This window comes from Aspergillus piperis (genome assembly GCF_003184755.1).
Source record: "Aspergillus piperis CBS 112811 unplaced genomic scaffold BO85scaffold_32, whole genome shotgun sequence".
NCBI lineage: Eukaryota > Fungi > Ascomycota > Eurotiomycetes > Eurotiales > Aspergillaceae > Aspergillus > Aspergillus piperis.
The window spans coordinates 165,443-184,621 of NW_020291622.1; the positions used below are offsets into that span (position 1 = coordinate 165,443).

At 50.6% G+C, this 19,179-nt stretch overlaps 8 protein-coding genes across 8 annotated transcripts; 3 read left to right on the top strand and 5 right to left on the bottom strand.

Annotated features, from left to right (window-relative positions):
• Positions 1-115: 115 nt before the first annotated feature.
• On the bottom strand, positions 116-3,316 carry BO85DRAFT_454081 (putative C6 transcription factor). Its single transcript, XM_025661195.1, has 5 exons — positions 3,271-3,316; positions 2,141-3,139; positions 1,986-2,086; positions 1,255-1,933; positions 116-1,200 (listed from the first exon to the last, which is right to left on the bottom strand). Exons 2-5 carry the CDS (start codon positions 3,093-3,095, stop codon positions 500-502), a joined length of 2,436 nt encoding a protein of 811 aa, XP_025510301.1. The 5' UTR covers positions 3,096-3,139; positions 3,271-3,316; the 3' UTR covers positions 116-499.
• A 2,201-nt stretch (positions 3,317-5,517) lies between these two features.
• BO85DRAFT_203836 (uncharacterized protein) lies at positions 5,518-6,119 on the top strand. The gene is made up of 2 exons (XM_025654561.1): positions 5,518-5,974; positions 6,052-6,119. Exons 1-2 carry the CDS (start codon positions 5,670-5,672, stop codon positions 6,056-6,058), a joined length of 312 nt encoding a protein of 103 aa, XP_025510302.1. The 5' UTR covers positions 5,518-5,669; the 3' UTR covers positions 6,059-6,119.
• BO85DRAFT_454085 (flavin reductase family protein) lies at positions 6,016-7,155 on the bottom strand. Its single transcript, XM_025661196.1, has one exon. It carries the CDS (start codon positions 6,964-6,966, stop codon positions 6,181-6,183), a length of 786 nt encoding a protein of 261 aa, XP_025510303.1. The 5' UTR covers positions 6,967-7,155; the 3' UTR covers positions 6,016-6,180.
• Positions 7,156-8,181: 1,026 nt separating this feature from the next.
• On the top strand, positions 8,182-9,816 carry BO85DRAFT_524442 (glutathione synthetase; the record flags this gene model as incomplete). Its single annotated transcript, XM_025665415.1, has 1 exon — positions 8,182-9,816. One exon carries the CDS (start codon positions 8,182-8,184, stop codon positions 9,814-9,816), a length of 1,635 nt encoding a protein of 544 aa, XP_025510304.1.
• Positions 9,817-9,916: 100 nt separating this feature from the next.
• BO85DRAFT_493105 (alpha-amylase) lies at positions 9,917-11,878 on the bottom strand (the record flags this gene model as incomplete). The annotated part of the gene is made up of 7 exons (XM_025663813.1): positions 9,917-10,227; positions 10,273-10,495; positions 10,543-10,563; positions 10,613-10,636; positions 10,684-11,273; positions 11,330-11,737; positions 11,809-11,878. 7 exons carry the CDS (start codon positions 11,876-11,878, stop codon positions 9,917-9,919), a joined length of 1,647 nt encoding a protein of 548 aa, XP_025510305.1.
• Positions 11,879-12,968: 1,090 nt separating this feature from the next.
• On the top strand, positions 12,969-14,614 carry BO85DRAFT_454087 (putative mitochondrial phosphate carrier protein (Mir1)). The gene is made up of 3 exons (XM_025661197.1): positions 12,969-13,460; positions 13,615-14,034; positions 14,089-14,614. Exons 1-3 carry the CDS (start codon positions 13,321-13,323, stop codon positions 14,471-14,473), a joined length of 945 nt encoding a protein of 314 aa, XP_025510306.1. The 5' UTR covers positions 12,969-13,320; the 3' UTR covers positions 14,474-14,614.
• A 304-nt stretch (positions 14,615-14,918) lies between these two features.
• Positions 14,919-16,022, bottom strand: BO85DRAFT_384059 (uncharacterized protein; the record flags this gene model as incomplete). Its single annotated transcript, XM_025656534.1, has 2 exons — positions 14,919-15,441; positions 15,799-16,022. 2 exons carry the CDS (start codon positions 16,020-16,022, stop codon positions 14,919-14,921), a joined length of 747 nt encoding a protein of 248 aa, XP_025510307.1.
• A 1,379-nt stretch (positions 16,023-17,401) lies between these two features.
• BO85DRAFT_454090 (aminoadipic semialdehyde synthase) lies at positions 17,402-19,061 on the bottom strand. Its single transcript, XM_025661198.1, has one exon. It carries the CDS (start codon positions 18,933-18,935, stop codon positions 17,544-17,546), a length of 1,392 nt encoding a protein of 463 aa, XP_025510308.1. The 5' UTR covers positions 18,936-19,061; the 3' UTR covers positions 17,402-17,543.
• Between the last annotated feature and the right edge of the window lie 118 nt (positions 19,062-19,179).

Genomic DNA, 19,179 nt, shown 5'->3' on the forward strand with positions numbered 1-19,179 from the left:
TGCGTGTTGTCTCACCGCCCGGTCGTGATGGGCAACCACATCCCTGCAATGCTTCTGACTGGCCGATGGGCTCCGCTCTACTCTGGGGATCCCCATCATCAGTAGAGAACTAACGCTCAAAGCTGGAGAAGGCAGAATGTGATAAGACTTGAGTCCGGGGTTATAGTTAGCTACAATTACACGTCTCATCGATAATAACATACGGACACGCTCACACTCATTATATCACAAACTGCCCCGAATCATACAGTAATCGACCCGAGACACCCTGGAGCATGCTCGCCAATGCAAGACTTGGATCATGCAACATTTCCAAACATTCAGAGCCAAAATACATTGAGTGACATCCAACCAGCAGATTTATCGCTTTGAGTTTCCCGCCCGTGAAATACGTGTCCATATGACCCCCGGGCGCCAGAGAAACCTCAACTCTAATCACAAGAATGACAACGCTCGCTCGGGTAAGTAAAATCGCATGAATAATAAGCATAGTATACACTCAATGGGGAGCTTGTGGCGTCTCATCATGAGGACTCATCAGAGCAGGGTAATTTTGATGCTCCCCAAAATAATTTAGAACGTCTTGCGGCAGATATTCCAGCCATGGAAGGATTTCTCCAGTAAAAGTAAAGGGGAGCTGATCTTGTTGCTGAAGCGTGGCCATGTCAATGTCTTGACTCTGAATGAATATGTCCCCTGCATGGGAGCCCACAGCAGGGGGGAGAACTGTCCGTGCGTTCATCTGGCCGTCCCCAGGTTGCTGGTCGCTGCCAGCGGGTAAGCTATAGTTAAAGCTCGGCGCCTCAGATTCAAACCTAGAAGAAGGATGATTGTACGCTGGTCGCGTGTTTGGGGGTCGGGAGGCGGGACTTGGGAACGAAGTATTTAAGCCAAGGAGCAAATTGGCGTCAGAAGTTGTGACTTGTCCAGAGGATGCCAGAGGCGAGAATCTTTCCGGGCCGGGTGCCATCGATGTGCTTGTCGTAGTCCCTCTATTTCTGGATGGCTCCAGCGGCTGTGGATAAGAATTCGGGTTTTGATTATCACCAGATTGTACAGGAAGGTGAGGGTAGCTATGGCTATACTGGGATGAGTATGTTGGCTTGTCTGATACGGGCTCGGCCTGGGCGGGTAGCTGATACAGAAGACTCAGGTTTGGTTGAGACGAATTGGTTGCACCCGTCAACGCCCACCCAATAGCTTAAGAAGAATTAGCTCGTCCTTCTTTTCGAAGATAAATAAGAAAGAGCTCACCTTGACTTGGGTCAATCTTTGGCGACCGTGCTCCATCCGAATGCGTATGGACATCTGCTGGACGTTCTCCTTCGCCCGAAGCGGGCAAGGAGGGTTGCGTACGCCGCCAAGGGGGCGCAGTAAAGGGTGGGACAGCAGACACTTCGACTGCACTCTCCATCTCCTCAGTCGTATACAGGAGCGGATCAACTATTCCCTTGGCCTTTTGATCTAATACCGTAAGAATATATTTGGTGCCCTCCCAATACGTCTCGAGCGCCTTTAACGCTTTGTAGCACCGTTGGTAATTCTCCTTTGCGGCCGATGCAAGAAGTATGTGTTTGGCGGTCGGCTTCCGATCAGTTCCACTTGAAGAATCCATATTCGGCATCACGAATCCACTGGATTGGTTTGCCAGCAATGGCTGTGTTGGGGGCGAGCCAGATCTTGAAGAGGGTGACGAATAATAAGCACTCTCCATCAGGAAAGCACATGCGGCAATGTACATTGGCTGGCTTGTGAAAGGGTTGCCGATAAAACTTTTCCCGTCTACGAGCTCGGAGAAAGACAGTATATCGGCGATAGTTTTAGCGGATGACATCGACAGCTCCCTGCTGTTCGGATAAAGATGTTGGATTGTCCCCCCAAAAGAGTTCAGAAGCGTAGGTTGGTGAAGTAGGACGATCAGCGTATGAAACCACTGCGTTCAGGTCAGTCCTGGAGCAAACAAGACATTCGAGGGCGCAACTTACAAAGTGAAGGAGGATAAAATTGGTTCCTTCCTTCGCCTTGACGTACGCCTGGAAATTTGCCGCATTGAAGTGGAGTCGAGGCGACAGGCGCTGGTATATTCCTGGAAATCATTCTTAGCTCTTTGTCAATGAATGTCGTGGAGTTTTGGCCCTACCTGTCAGATCACTCTCCATGCCGGCCAGCATTTTCAGTGTATCCGATGTTACATGATTGACATCTTGTATGCCGTTGATGAGATCCGTCACTCTTCCGTACAAGTGGATAATACGGATAAGCGGCGGAAATGGTGCGGGCCATCCATTTGCCAACCGGGACTCGGACTGGAGTGGGAAGCAAAGTTCTATGTCCTCGTCACGTAAGGTCACTGGTCTGCCTGTTCCGGATGAAATCACTCGGTCAAGGAAGAAGATACTCCAGAAGCTGTCAACCCGTTCACGCTCCCGAGCTCGTCGGCTTTCGCTGTCTTGCATATCTCGGGCGGACCCTGGGGAGATTTGAGGCTCATCATACTGGTCATCTCTCAACTTGCCAGCCTGCCCAGTCATTACTGCATTTGGAGTGACCCCGCTCAGGCCATAATTATACTCCAAGCCCTGAACCTTCTGCATTCCCAGATCCTGGGCCATCCGTATGGATATGCCTAGGTACATCCAAAGCCCACTATCATGGTTCGAGCCGAACTCGTCATAAGCAAGCAATAGACACGCTTGCACTCCGGAAATCGTAGGGCACGAGAGGGTATCAACTAGGGCGCTCATGGCTCTGTGGGCAAATGGTTGCCCGCGAGTGGACTTTTTCAGATCGATCTGCGGCTCAGAGCCATCGATGGTTGGAGCTTGAGGCGGACTCAACAGTGGGTGCGGGGAGAATCTTGCGGACAATGCACAGACGGCGTCCACAAGCATGGTGTCTACCCTTTTGTCTTTCAGGTCGCGCAGAAACCTGTCTCGCTGCAGGAACGGAAAACTGCACCCGAGATGCACGAAGAATAGATCACATAGGTGCATCACCAAGTTGCTGACAGAAAGGGAATCATCGCGATCATAAAACGGAATGTTGTTGTAATCACGGGTGTCTCTGGTATCGGGTAATGTGCTGACGTTGTTCATGCCTGCATCTGCGAATTTGGGACTACGAAGGGGAGACAGAGACTCTGCATTGAGAAGTATCAATGGGTTAGCTAGGCGTGCAAGGGAGTGTCGCTAGACTTGACAGGCCTGCGGGTAAAACGCAAACCAGTCGCCTGCAGAAGCCAATGAAAGTGAAATAGTCAGGAGTGCAGACCTGATGACAGTGACGGATTGCTCTTGCGTGATCCTCGCACCTGGACGACCTGTAGGGGGCGTTAACCGATGCGACCTCGGGGCATTATCTTGGAGTATGTATGCAAACCATCTGTTTGAATCCAGGGACAATAGCTGTTGGCCCAAAATACCTAAAGTAGGGCACATGAGTGCGTGCGCTGGAACTCAGCGAGGTGCGACCTAGACAATAAAGAGACTGATAAGCCATGGCCACTCATAAAAGGCATTCGAGAAGCTGGGGAAGTGCCATAACATACTACTTTCTGGACTGGCCCCGTTGTTCTGTTGCTCGAGTTCTTTTGTTGTCCGCGAAGATGTGTCTGTCGGCAGGGGTTCCTCCTTCGGCTCCAGCAGTTTGAGTGCTTCGGAAGGCTTATCAGCACCGTCAGTAATAGGTACTATGGTTCGGCGCGGAGAACTAGGGGAGCGACTTGCGGCCTTTCGCGCCGCGCGCAAGGCAGTCGCATCACTGGGAGGCGGTAGAGGGGCAATTGTAGGAGTTCGTGATGCCACATCGGATTGTGACCGGGCGTGGGCAGACGGTTCGCTGTACCCTTGACAGATGTGGTTGTAATCGGAACATGTTTTGCACACTATGCATTCAAGCAAATGAGTCAAACGATGGCCATGATCAAGTCTAATGTCAGCCACTGGTTACCTGGTTGTTCGCCGGAGCAACGGATTTTGCGCTTGCGACACGTCAGACATCTATGGTTGGCCCCACGGGGGAGCGATCAGGTTAGATTCATCACAGGATGAGCAGACCGGGGGCATGGGGGGGAGAAGAGAGGGCGACTATGACTTACGCCGCATTAACTCGTCGCCGCTTAGTTTGGGGCTGTCCATCAGTTGAAACGAAGCGGATTTGTCTTGGAGGGGGAACATTATTGCCGCCGTTCTTCTGGGGAGAAGGGTGGCTCATTGCGAGCAAGTTATCATCCGGGGTCACGACACATTGGGCATCTGATTGTAAGGGTGTAGGAATTAGGGCGAACGATCGTTCCCAAGGATAAGACACAAGGGAATCGCCAGCGGAGAGTGCAGAGGTCGAGGAGAACGGCGGTATTGAAGAGCCTTGGATGGGAGCACCAAGTAAAGAGAAAAATCCATGGACGTAAGTTGTCTTGATCCCACGTCGTGTCCGGTGAAGACTGTTGCGGGATAGAGAGGCAACAGGAAGCGGAAGTGGATGAGGGGAGAAAAGAGGGTGAGTTCACTCACTCCCTGTCTCACGCTCGTTTTCTTTTTTCCTTTTAGTTGGTAGATTTTTTATTTTATTATTTTATTTTTCTCGTTTTGAATTTCTTTTTTTCCTTTTTTCTTTTTTCCCCTTCTTTTCCTATTTGGTAAATAATCCCCTGCAACTTTTATGCTGCGAATGATATTATTTGTTTCTACCCCGTAGGGCGTCGGCGGGAACAGCAAAAGAGAAGCAGAGCAGCGAAAGTTAGTAGAAGGTGTACCTGGTCACGCTTGCGCCAGAGGGACACACCACGCAGAAGTATAACTTAAGTTAGTAATGGACTAGTGGTTAACAGTCAGTACGTAGGCAAGTCAACTGGGGGGGAGAAGGAAGAAGAGGAATTGATTGATTGACTGATTGATTGTTGGGTCGAGAATCGGCCAGCTAAGCCCTTGGCTGCTCTGGCTCTCCTGTGCTCCTCAGGCGCGTCGGAAAAATAAGCCACCTCAAAAGGCAAGGCCCAAGCAATTCTAGCCTGACCGCCTAGAAGGGATACTGGATTCGATGGGGATTCTTTGTTTTCTACCGATCACGAGATGCCTCGTTTTTTTTTCCCTTAGCCCTCCAAAGCCAGGCGGGAGGATGACCGCTGGCTAGTAAAGTAGTAGCTAGTGACCGGCCTCGCTTGGCCCGTCTCTCGCCTCTCACCCTTTCGTATTGATTCGTTCACTCGGAAAATGATGGAAACTACTACAAAGTAGGCAGGATGAAACCACAACTCTTTTTCAAGGATCATTCGATCCGACCCTAAGCGGAGTCCCGTCACATACCGAAGGGATCAGGGACAGAACTGAAGGATTGATCACAGCAGAAACCCTCTCCGGAAGGAAAAGTAACTGCCCGGCTCTGATCCGTCACCCCCGTCTTTTGCCCCATCGCTGATGGTCCATGTGACTTGCAAAGTGTTGACGTTAGTTACCCGCTTAGTTATTATTAAGAACTGGGACACGCCAGCCATGACTGGACTGCAATGGGCACTACTGGACTGGACCCAACTACCGTGTCGTACCGACTAGACGACGACTAGTGCACCGTCGTACCATAGTGTGGAAGGGAAGAACTGCATACGAGTAAGTAATCTGAAGCGAGTCAGGATCAGTCAGTCTCAGAAGTTATGCCTTTTCAGGAAGGTGGGAATGGACGATACGACAACTATCCTCGTTCCAAGGCGAAACATCCTAGAAGCCTTGTTTGCATTGTTGTTCCAAGTCCCAAGCACCTGGATCTTGATCGCCTCGACTCTTAGAGTCTGGACTCCGTCTGGGGAGGGAAAAGTGGACTCTTTCCTCCATTTTCTCCGTCCGGAGGCCCGGAGTTTCTCCTACCTTAAATGGCACGTATCCACTTCCCCATCCCCACGCTTCAGTCCACGGTCGGCCTCTTCTCCGATCTCTATGCTTCGGCTATTTCTACAATCAACAATGCTGACGAGCACACCGTGGTGAATCTTCTTTTCAGCGGAAATTGAGTTTCACGATCTATTTCAAACGCTCTAGCTGACCGAATCTATCTTCTAAGTGTTTAAGTTGACTAGTCTAGTGTATATGCTGAACCGAGGCTATACGGAGCTTTCAACGGCCCCTCCCTGACTCGAAGCGAGGTACCACGGTCACTAGTTTATCGCAACGGCCAGGATCTATGCCGAATCTAGAACTGCGGTCTTGGGATTTCAATCGCGTCGGTGGTCCGCCCGTACGAAATGCCTCCCAGCCGACTAATAGGCTTCAGCACCTTCAGGTCGACAATACTCTTGTCTTCGTTGATCGCATCTTCTCTCACCCAGAAACGAACACCCTCAATGATCGCCAGCACTCCGGTTATCTTGCCGGGCGTAGACCGGCTCTCGAATTCCTTGGTTTCCACCAGCTTGCCTTCAATCGCCAGAATGGACTCTTTCACACGGGCTGCCTGAACAACGGCAGAAGGTGCTTGGGTGAGCCCGGAAATTTCCCATTCGGAGACTCCGTAGGGAGCGTTGATGGCTGTCGCATTGGCAGCTTCGACGAAATGCTCCGAAATGATGTTGATCACACACTCGCCCGTCTCCGCCAGGTTCTTCAATGTGTCTTTGGCCTTTTCTAGGGAGCCAACAATTCCGACCGTGAAGAGCGGAGGGTCATGGTTGATGACATTCGAATAACTGAACGGCGCCAAGTTTGTCGTCTTTCCATCCTTGGACTTCGTGCTCATGAGCGCGATCGGACGAGGGACGATGCCCGAGATCAACAGCTTATAGTTGGAGGCAGCCGGTCGCCCTTCCTCGTAGGGATCGATCTCGACGTGGTTCTTTTTCAGGCTCTCACCGCCATCGTTTGCGCCCTCTCCCTGCTTCCAGCTGGGGTTCGGCGGCTGCGAGAAAGTGACGGGAACGTCACGCTTGAACTCGGGCCGGGAGGCTTGGAGCTTTTCGAAATCGTCTCCAACTCTGAACATGGTGGATGTTTGGCTAAACGCTCGAGAGGGGTTGTGGAGGTTTAGGCGACAAGGTGGTATCCTGCAGTTACTGCCTGATGTCAGTATGCGCAAGGGTTAACCGTGGGGTTGGCACTCCCTCCGGCGCCGATTCTCCCTGAATCGAGGCTGGTCGGCGACAGGGAAACCGCTGTACGGGTTACTTACTGAAACTTGACAGGTAGCTTGCAAGCGAAGGAAACTGTAGAGAAGATGGAGCGTCGCATGAGGATGGCAAAGACACCTTTTTGTCCTGATGACATTGCGTTAGTTGGGCGCGCAGGTGTTCACTCCATCCGGGCCAGGTTGACCGATGCTTAATTCCACGACCGCAGATCACAGTTGGGACGTAGATTCCACGGCCAAGAGGGGTACCTCTGAGACACAAAGTGCGTGGGATTAGACCGTGACTACCGACTTCCGGGCCGATAAGGGTTTGTCAGCGCCGAAAGGACCCCGCAATGCGAAATCCTCGGCATCCACGGCCGGATTCCAATCCGTTGCCAACTTTGTAGAACATGGCTTCTGATGGGTTATCAGTGATACAAACCAGCTTTGATAGTGCTGGACAGTGAGTGAGTACATAAGTGGCTGTGTCGTGAGGCAGCCCTGCACCACCAACGAGTAGGAGAGGGATAGATCTATGACGTTGCTTATACCCCTCCTCATTCTGACAATATATTACTAGCACTACTACTTACCATTTGAGAATCCTATACTATATCCGGCAGTATGCATAATATCCAACCAACTACTGATGTACTACTACTCTGGCAAAGAACGATATAGGAGTAAGAAATATAGTAACTGTTGTGTATATATATACATTACTTACTAACCCATCGCGCTATACTTCATCACTGTACTACTACCATCTATAAACAATCTTCCTTGATGGACTTATAGTGTAAACCTCCTCAAACGCCAAAACAACCAGCTTGTAGAATCTAAACTAACGACATGAATATAAACAACCCCAGCAGCTATAAGACCACCACCTCCTAACCAACCAATCACCCACAAAACGAGGCAGTGCACACACTCTCAGCCTTACTCTCTCATCTTCGACCTCAACTACAACATACAACCAAACCATAACCTCCACCACATCTACCACACCACAGCTAGTACTACTATTTTGCAACCAACTCACACCCCCAAAACAACCCCATCACCATCACCACCACCATCATAAAAATGTACCCCCCCACGACCCCCGAACCCCTCGGCCATCACCACCTAACCGCCCAAATCCTCAACTACCAACTAACCCACGGCATGCACCTCAAACACATGCACCTCAACCAACCCCAACCCTCCCACAACACAACCAGCAGCAGCAGCAGCAGCTACCCCATCTCCACCAGCATCTTCCCCACCCCTTTCCCAAGGGCCCTATTCCACCACGCACACAACCTCCAACCCATCTACAACGAGCTCTACGCCCGTCTCTCAGACAACGAGTCCTGGCTCTACAACTCGGTAGTTAAACCTCTTCTCCCTGTAGACTCCTTCGCGAGGATATTATGGGAGATCCATCTGCGGATGAAGAGTAAAAGAGGAGGAGGAGGGGGGTACGGCTCCGATATCTCCATGGGGTTATTCCGGTCAGATTATATGCTTCATGTTCCTTGTAAATACAACGAGGAAGTTGAAGTTGAAGTTGGGGTTAGCCTTGAAAAAAATGAAAATGCGGGATTGAGGCTCAAGCAAGTCGAGTTCAACACCATCGCATGCGCGGGAGGATGTCATGCGAAGAAAGTGGTGGATATGCATCGGTATTTGACGAGGACGGGGGTATATGATGACGATGGTTCTTTGTCAAGTGCCGCGAATGGGGAAGAATCCAGGGAGAAAAGTCCAATTACGCTATCCTCCCTGCCTACGAATGAGAATATCAAAGGCTTAGCTGATTCTCTTGCTACGGCGCATGAGATATACTATGGCGGCCCGGTTAGGAGTGATCTCGCTACCAAGACCGGGATGCTTTTCGTCGTTCAGCCGGATAACTTCAACGTTGCTGATGAGTTGCCTATTGAATATGCGCTGTGGGATAGGGAGAGCCCTGTCCCGACGTATAGGGTTGAGTGGGGGGATGATGTGTTGGAGAGGACTTGTCTTGGTGGGAATCGGGAGTTGCTGTTTTATCCGCATTTACAGGGTGAAGGGAGCAGGCCGGTGGAGATATCGGTTGTGTATCTGCGCGCTGGGCTCGAAGTGCATGAGTATGATGCTGTGGGGATAGAATGTCGGGTTAGATTGGAGCAGTCATGGGCGATCAAGTGTCCGTCGGTGCTGGGACATGTGTTGACGTTTAAGAAGGTGCAGCAGGCTCTTATGGGTCCGGGGGTGTTGGAGAGGTTTCTTGATTCGAAGGAGAAGGTATCGGCTATTAGGGATACGTTTGTGGGTATGTTCTCGATGGATGGGGATTCTGAGGAGGGGCGTTATGCGCGGGGGCTGGCGACGGATCCGGAGTCAGCGTGGAGGTATATACTGAAGCCGTCGCTCGAAGGCGGAGGGCATAATATCTACGGGGAGGATATTCCGGGGTTTCTGTTGGGGATAAGTTCTGAATCCGAGTGGGGGAGATATGTGTTGATGGAGAGGATTAGGTCGCCGGTTGTGGGGAATGTGCTGATGTCGAGGATGGGGGTGGAGGAGTCGGATGTGGTTTCGGAATTGGGGGTGTTTGGGTTGTGTATTTGGAAGAAGGGGGAGATTATGAGGAATAAGACTGTGGGGTGGTCGTTGAAGACGAAGTTTGCGGATGTGGATGAGATGAGTGTGGTTAAGGGGTTTGGGTGTTTTGATACGCCGTTGTTGGTTTGATTTGCTAGTTGTGACTGCAGTATATGTTTTTGGGTAGTATTAGTATGTTATATAGATATTATGGATCCCAGGCGACTAAGCTAATTTATATATATCCTCATCACTGTTCAGTACTCGTCAGCACATCATCAATACTCAGACTACAAGCGAAGACATACAAATGATATGAGAGGCTATCTCTTCCCTCAGCCTCTGAGTTCACCCACACACTCACGCTCATCGCACTAACCGGAAACTCTCCGTATCCCTTGGGATCAATGACAACAGTCTGATCACACCACTGCAGAATGTCCGTCCATGTCTCCTTGGCGTGTCGTCGACCAACGTACATCCGCTTTCTTGATGGGCCGGTGTTGCTCATCACGCATGCGAGACCCGAGGGGTGCCGACGGTTGCCGTAGCGGACGAAACCTATTCTGTCAGTCTGTGGTAGAGGATAATGAAGCAGGTACTAACCAATGCAGTTCGGCTTGTCAAAGTAGTCTCGTTGCAGGCCATATGCGTAAAGCTTTCGAGCTCGTGCGAGGATGGGCAGCTTGCCCCTGCAGGACGGTGTCATTGGGTCTTTGACGTCAGCTTGGAGCCCGTAGAGGTCTCCGTAGAATATGCATGGTTGCCCCTGTTCACGGAGAAGAATAAGGGCGTATGCGAGGGGCTTAAAGAACGATGTTACTGGTGCCTGGCCATGTGTTAGATCTGTTAACCCAAAATGTGCTGTTTACGTACCTCGAGAGATTGTCCTGGTTGCTTTGGACCTAAGTTAGTCGAGTGAGGTGGATGGAGACATTGCACTTACAGTGTCATGGTTTGCAACGAAAGTCTTCCAGTAGTCAGTAAGAGATCTCATCAGAATTACAATTCACTTACGACAGAATGATCTGGATACTGCTGTACTAATGTATCAGAGAAAATGTTGCGAAGATCAGCCTCTGGTGTCTGTGATATGCTTGAAAACCGCCCAACTAGAGCGGAATCAAACAGTGATAGCTTGTAGTCCATCTGCTTCAGGTACTCAACCAGTGGCCTGGTCTCGCCTTTCCAGTACTCGCCCACTATGACATAGTCCGGCCCAGCAATAGCTCGAAGATGATCAATAAGCTCCTTCTGGAAACCGGCCGAGTAATGCTTGACCGCATCCAGTCTCATACCGCTCAGAGGCAGTTGAGAGTTGAGCCACTCGGCCCAGTTTAGAACATCGCGTCGCACTTCTGCATTAGAGTAGTCCAGATTGGCGAACATGAGATAGTCGTAATTCCCATTCTCATGGGCGACGTCGTTCGCCCATTCATGTCCCTGGATCTTGTAGACCTCTCTCCTTTGACGTAACTGATCCCAGTCGATACCGCTAAAGTGGTGTTTGTTGTACTTCATCGAACTATATTGGTCGTCACGTCCAGAGAAGTTGAACCCCACCCAGCCCTCTATTTCTTCTGCAGGGGCGATCTCCATATTACGCTCTAAAGCCCTCAAGTTAGTAGGTGCACCCGAGCTAATAATGGCAGAGCTGGCATACCCTGTGGGTCAACTCTGACAGCTTCAAAGCGCTCTGTGTAATCTGCCCCTGCCTTGTGATTGAGAACAGCGTCCCAGTAAATCCCTATACAAAGATCCTGGGCTGCAGCTACCAAGGACTGAAGCTCCTCCTTTGTACCCCATTTGGTAGCTCGAGACCCTTTTTGCTCAAACTCTCCCAAATCATACAGATCATAGATGTCATACCCGTTACCAGATGGGTTCATAGCTTTACACCCGGGCGGAATCCAGATGTTGTCTACCCCAATTGCCTTGAAGCTTGGTAAAGCCTGGTGAAGACGACGCCAATGACCTTGGTCGGCTGGCACGTGCCATTCAAAGGCTTGCAACATCAATGTGTTGTCGGGAGCATCCCATGATGGAAGCTGATCCAAGTGCTCAGCTTCCTCTGTTGGTGGACACACATAAGCGTGGGTTCAAATCCCAATAAGATGCAACTTGATGATTACGGAGGCTAACCTTCAATCTGCTTCCATATTTGTCTCTCCCTCCTCTTCTTAGGATGGCAGCATAGGAGGAAAGATAACATGGAGAAACGCAGTACTTCCTACTTCTTGAAACAGTACCAGAAAGGATGAACAGGAAGGACAGGTATCCTATTTCGAGGGCGAAGTTGAGAGGGATTGAGTTTTGTGCTAGAGAAAATCACCTCCACTGTTATTCAGATCTTAGATGTATCAACTGTATACTGCAAAACACGTCATATTGGTGATAGCTGTCTTGTATGATCTTAAGGCATGATGGTCGATCAGAGAACAGCCACTTAAGCCTCCTGTTTTTAGTGCGTTGATACTTTAAATAGTCGACGGGGCTGGTAGTTGTGCCTGTCGGGCGCAAACCATAACTCCAGTGAGTTCTCCTATATTTTCTAGAGCGTTCCTTGCAGATTCCACCTCGTATACTGGTCTATGTAACGCATCAATCGCGTCGCAACGCTAGACCACAATTCCGAGGATAGAATGTTGATGCCTGAGGGGATGAATGCGCACAAAATTGTTATGAACCGAACAAGAAGTTCTCCTTCGGCTTACCGTTGACCGAAAGGAGAAAGTGCACCAATCAGTGGGCAGCACGGCTTGGCGGCCATGGCAGGTTTCGTCACTTGAGGATGAGGATGGAATGGTTATTTGCCGAACCAGACCCTTCTCTTAACTTTGTCGTGAGGTTTCGGAAGAGGCGAAAGGGGTATATTCGACGGTTTCAGTTTGCCGCAGAAACCATGGTCAGAGAAGGGAGGATATTTCTTGTTGATGCGAATTTTCAACTATTGTATGCCTGAGACTGCCGTTGTCGCAATACCTGGCTTATTATTGTCTTAGACCTCGGTAAATTAAGTCGCGAGAGATCAAACAGTAATGAGAAGATGATAGGTGTTTGAGTTCAAGAGCACATCGTAGCAAGTCATTTTCTAAGATACTCTACTATAGAAATTCCCGTTATAGTTCAGAAGATTATTGCCATTTCCCCGTCTAACCTGACCTGCACCTGACCCTAGTCACCCTACTGAAGACCCTGCCCGGAAGAACCGGAGTTAAGGGTGGAACACCGCAGGTGACCGATCTTCAACAACACAGCAAACACAAAAAAACAATTCGATGCTATGACGGAGGGAGGAAATGATTCTCTCTGGCTGTCAATCAGATGGGGACTATAACGCTGGTGCTCAATGACGGGGTTATTGTTCGCTCGTTCATTTGTTGGTTGACCGGGCGATCGGATTTAAAGGCTTTGTGGCAAGGCACGCATTGGCCGCGAAAAGTTTTCGGGTTCGGGTGCCGCTAGTGCCAAAGCAGCCCGCCGGCCATCCCTTTCAAATCCTCTTCCTTCCGGGTCTCCATTTTCTTCCCTCTCTTTCCCAAACTCTGCAAAGCTTCAATTGCTTCGCTCTCCTCTCCTCTTCCCTCTCTTCTCCACACTCCTCTCTTCCCTTCTTTCTGTTCTTCTTTTCATATACCCCCCCATACACGCAAAATGGCTGCCAACGCTAAGGTGGAGGCGCCTGCCGCCGCCCCTGCTCCCCAGCTCTCCGGCCTCCAGCTGTACTCCAGATTCGCCTTCGCTGGTGCTGTCTGCTGCTCCGTCACCCACGGTGCTCTCACCCCTGTCGATGTGTAAGTCGGATCATGTCGCCGTTTGTCGATTTATCGATTTGTCGCTTTCGATCGCGCCTTGTTCCGACCGAGTGTGCGACTCGATTGTTGTTCCATCTCGACGACCTTTTCCCAGAAGCCCGTTGCTGACGTGCTCTTCTTTCGTCCCCTGCAGCGTCAAGACCAGAATCCAGCTTGACCCCGTTACCTACAACCGTGGTATGATCGGCGGTTTCCGTCAGGTCATTGCCAACGAGGGTGCTGGCGCTCTCCTCACTGGTCTCGGCCCTACCGCCGCCGGTTACTTCCTCCAGGGTGCTTTCAAGTTCGGTGGTTACGAGTTCTTCAAGCAGCAGTGGATTAACCAGCTCGGTCTCGAGACTGCCTCCAACAACCGCACCGCTGTCTACCTTGCTTCCTCCGCTGCCGCTGAGTTCTTCGCTGATATCGCTCTCTGCCCTCTTGAGGCCACCCGTATCCGTCTCGTCTCCCAGCCCACTTTCGCTACCGGTCTCGTCAGCGGTTTCGGTAAGATCCTCAAGAACGAGGGTGTCGGTGCTTTCTACTCTGGTTTCGGTCCTATCCTCTTCAAGCAGTAAGTTCCCTTGATGCAGCAGAATTGTCAAGTCATATGCTAAAAGTCTCTCAGGGTTCCCTACACCATGGCCAAGTTCGTCGTTTTCGAGAAGGCTGCTGAGGCTATCTACGGTATGGTCGACAAGAACACCGCCAGCGATGGTACCAAGACTGCTATCAACCTTGGCTCCGGTCTCATTGCTGGTTTCGCTGCTGCCCTTGTCTCTCAGCCCGCCGACACCATGCTCTCCAAGATCAACAAGACCCCTGGTGAGCCCGGTGAGGGTACCGTCTCCCGTCTGATCAAGATCGGTAAGGAGCTCGGCTTCCGTGGCTCCTACGCCGGTATCGGTGCTCGTCTGTTCATGGTTGGTACCTTGACTGCTGGTCAGTTCGCCATCTACGGTGACATCAAGCGTGTCCTCGGTGCCACCGGTGGTGTTGAGATCTCCAAATAGATGGGGAAGTGATGAAGGAAATTTTTTTTGGTGTATTATAATGCTCACTAGACCTGCGTTGCGTAAACAGTGTTTTCAATAGATTTTTCTGGTAAAAAGAGAAGTCTGGAGATTGCAAATGGAATAGAGCAACATCTGATATCTGTGTCTGTATATGAAACGTCAAAAAGTGAACCTTCACACTGAGTATGCCAGTTCTTCTGAAGAGTTGTTATTCTCTCTTCCCGTAAGCCTGTGACTACATGTATACAATAGAATATCCTCAAGAGGGTGCAGCAACTCAGCTAGCAAACATAACACATTGCACCACTCGACATACTATCCATATATTATAGTCCATTGACACATTATCTTCATATTATTATTATTATCACGCAGTAGACCACAACACCAACAACTCAACCAATCAACCTCCACCCCCCAAACAAAACACAGTCAATAACAATCACACCCACCTCCCACTCCCACTCCCACTCCCACCCCCATGCTCACTTCCATTCCCACTCCCATCAACCCTCAAATCCGGCGTAAACGTATCCCACCCCTTCCCAGGATTTATCCTCTCCGGCGCACTAACGCGAAACGTCTTCTGCACGACCCTCGGACTAGGCCCCCGTCTAGGACTCGAATTCTTCTGATCCAGCAATCGCTGCAGCTGCTGCCGTTGCATTTCCTCCTCCGTTAGTGGTAGTAGTTGATTATTCTTGCCCTTTTTCTTATTATTCCGTTGGCGGCCTCTATTATCACCACCACCACCACCACCAGCAGTGGTGGTAGTGGTGAAGATGCACATTTCACCTGCGTAAATGGATAACGCGCCCAGAGCATACAGGAATGCGAAGACACTAGGTAGCACGAGGCTGGTTGTTTGCACTGGGGATAATGGGCCGGGCGATTGGGTTGGGTTGCGGCAGAGGATGTTGAGGAGGATGTTGAGGAGGGAGAGGAGGGAGGTTGTTGTGTTTGGTCTTGGGGTTTTTGGTTTTTATGTTAGTGGATGATTGATTGATTGATTGATTGATTGGGGATGTGGAGGGTGGAGGGGGATGTGTATACATGTATATAGAGTGGAGGAGGTATTGGCGCTCGTGTCTTTGGAAGAAGATTAGCATGAGGGTTATTGTGTAGCCGATTGCGATTAGGACTGATGCGGCGATTATGGTGGTTGTTGGGTCGGTGGATGGTGTTGTTGTGTTTTCATTGTTGGGATTGTTGGAGGAGGTGGTGGTGAATGCTAGGGGAAGGACTAGAAAGCTATTATTTTGGGATTGGATGGGTTAGGTTGGAGGTGTATTGAACATCGAAGGTAGGGTTGGTTGCGTTACCCTGCTAGCACGAGGTAGGAGGAACTTGAGGCTAGGAATCGCCAGAATGTGCTGATTGTTTCTTCGTCGGTTTGGTCTTGTTGTAATTGTAGCTGTAGATGTGGCTGCGGTGATGGTTGAGGTGATGGCTGCTGAGATAGACTGTAGTAATGTGGTGAGAGAGTTGGAGTGGAATCCCAGCCATATGTGCTCATTGACGCCGTGGAAGCGACGGTATATGCCATAGTTGCGGAAAAGGTCGCGCTCACGACTGATGCTGTGGGTTCTCTAACATGGGGGTAGGAGGAACGATGCCTAGTAGATCATGATTGAGTGTGGAAATAGTACTAGAAAGGCAGCTAATTCACTGGAATCGGAGGGTAAAGTAGTAGCAGAACACACAGCCTGCAGCAGACAGTGGAGTGAGGAATGCGACAGCTGCATATTAAAGGTGTTTTGGTGATAAGCAAGGATGGACAAACCCTCGACGACGGACTCTAGACTAAACAACTGAAAACTACTAAGAAAAAAAACCCAGCCAGAAAAGAAAAAGGAGGACAAATATAGAACGGGTGCTCATGCATCAGCCTGCAACCACCATCACGATCGAACACACGCCGGTGGCTGATGGACTGCAGGTTTTGGAGTGATTGGACGAATGGCGTGAGGCCGTGGATCATTGCGCTTGTTTAGTAGCGTCCGGCCTCATTTCCTGCCACGGAGCAGTTCCCTCACGACGATCATTCTCTCGGTTTTGGCTGACGGTGCTCAGCCACAGATAACATGCAGGCTGGACATACCTCGTGTGCGGGGAAGATCTATAATTATGTGTAAATCCACAGTCGACTCTGGTTGATCTGACTTCTTCCCATGCTGTGTTTCCTTTCATTATTCTGCCATGAAGATGGCAGCTGGTCATGGTGTGAAACGAGACCGGCTAGGGCGTGACTTGGCGCGTATGACTATCCTCTAGCAGCAGTCGTCTCGCTCCACAAACTAGTCAATTAGATCAGAGAAGAAATTACCCAGTGGATAGTCAAGACGGAGGAAAGGACAGTCCGAGCCATGACCACCGCTTTGACGGCCGAAATAGGAGATTGCAGACCGACCCTGATGAAGAGGGAGGGAATAAGGGATGGATAGGGCCATTCCCCAGTTCCATCGACGGATGGTAGCCGTGCGGGGATCCGCTTAACAGTCAGTGAGTCAGTCGGCCCAGCAGCTTACATGCCTCTGAGAAGCTGCATCTGAAGCACTGTGAAACATTCCTGCAGCAGGTGTGCTTGCAGTAAGCTGGGGGGCGTTGATTCACCCCCAGGTCGGGTTGTTGCCCGAGCCCGGCGGGAAGAGAAGCACAGGCCTTCAAGGCTTGAGATAAGCCCGCGGGATCACAGTCAGTGCCATTTTCGCGACGGCTGATCATGTTGATCTCGCGGGTTGGTGGATTTGTCAGTAGACAAGTTGCCAGTTAGAAATTATGATCGCAGTGAACTCGGCCGTCCAATTGACCAGTCTGTCAAAACACTATATGTTACACTGGACGCTTGCTTTTACTGTTGGGAGAACTGACAGCACAATTTACACGGTCTATCGTCCCTGCAGCCCTCGCGCATAGACGAATATTTATGTAGAAGACAGCTCAAAGTAGGTCAATTACTGACAATCACCCTGTCAAGATACTTTGCTGCTCGGTCCCAGTATCGCATTGTGATTAACCCTAGAGACGGAGTCTGCTAGCTGTCGCACATCTGCGAACAAATTCAAAACTATCCGACTACCCTCTCCTCCAACGTGATTCCAAACCGCTCATTAAGTTCCTCACGCAGCAAACGCGCTATCTCTACTGTCGTCCACGGTGCCACCATTCCCTTCTGCGAAATCCGACCCTCCAACACTGCCAGTACGCCCACTGCACAAGGCAATCCCACCAATTTCGCCATAGCACTGCGCGACCCGGGAGCAGTTGGCTCTCCGTATTCAACGAGCGTGCTCGTTCTCTTTTCCTTTGACCCACCCGCATATTCAATGTCAAACGCATGTTGCAGAATGATCATGTCCCTCTCGCCTGGCTCGTAGGCCATCCGCCGCTCCAATACTGCACACAGTGTGTCAAGAGGCGTACCACGCCCATCCACAGCACTCGCATCGAATAAGCCAATCCAACGAAGACCAGTGATCACACGACTGACTTCTTCGGTCGACAGAAAAGAAGCTACCCTCTTCGCCACAGCATCCTGTACAGTTTCTTCGGAAGATTCGACCGACAGACCCAGCAATTGTGCAGTCAACTGCAGCCAAGTAACAGAGGAGGATGCTGTGCTGCTCAATGCAGGCATCTCATCCTGCGAAAAGTACCCAATAGCCACCAAGGCACGAATACTCTCCGGGAACCCAGCATAGCGCAGAGTCCCGCGAAACACAGTACCCGTCTCAGGAATACGATAGAATTCACGAAACCCAACCGCGTCCCGATTCGGATACCCGACCAGGTTACCAAAGCCATCAACTATACTCTGTGGCTCTGAAGCAGCCATCAAGTCCTTCCCTTCCACCGTAGCCAGCTCCCCATTCTTGTACCACTGTGCCGAATTCAACAACGCAAGGAGACCACCCCGCGGACTCCACGAGAACTTATACCCCAGCGGGTTATCCGCATTGTCAGGAGCAGGAAGCGCACCACACCAGCTTGTAAACGATCGGATCTGCCCTCCCGCACGATGCACCTCGTCGATTGTCTTGACAGCGTACAGGTGGTCGATGCCCGGATCTAGACCGATTTCGTTGAGCACTGTCACTCCTGCAGACTTGGCTTTTTCATCGAGCGCCCATAGCGCGGGGGAGATGTAGCTGGTTGTGACGACGGGTTTGCGATGCGTGATAGCGGCCTCCACGACTGTGGCGTGGTAGATGTAGGGTATGAGGGAGATGATGATGTCTGTGTTGGTGATGGCGTCGTTCAGGCCCGCAGCGTCGCGGGAAACGTCGAGGGCGATGGCTGTTGTGTTTTTGTAGTTACTGGCTAGAGCCTGAGCACTCTGCAGAGTGCGACAGGCGATAGTGACGTGAACGCCTGCTTCAGAGAGGGCTTGGATGACGGGCTCGCAGACGAAGCCGGCGCCGAGGAGGAGGGCTTTCTTGGTGGTGGTGGTGGTAGACATGGTGGAGGGGAGAGATACTGAGTAAAAGTATGAAATCAATGAAACTTCTATCTTTATAAGCTAACTAGAAAGCAAGATGATATTTTGTTCAATGATATCTGTTTCTATCGACTAGAGATGCCTGCAGTTGGGATTGTATGGTGTAGCAGCAGTATGACTCACTGAAAGGCGATTATCTAACCACTGACAGGCCGGCATGATCAGCACTAGTATGTAGCTCGACTGCTGCGCGGTGGTGTCATGG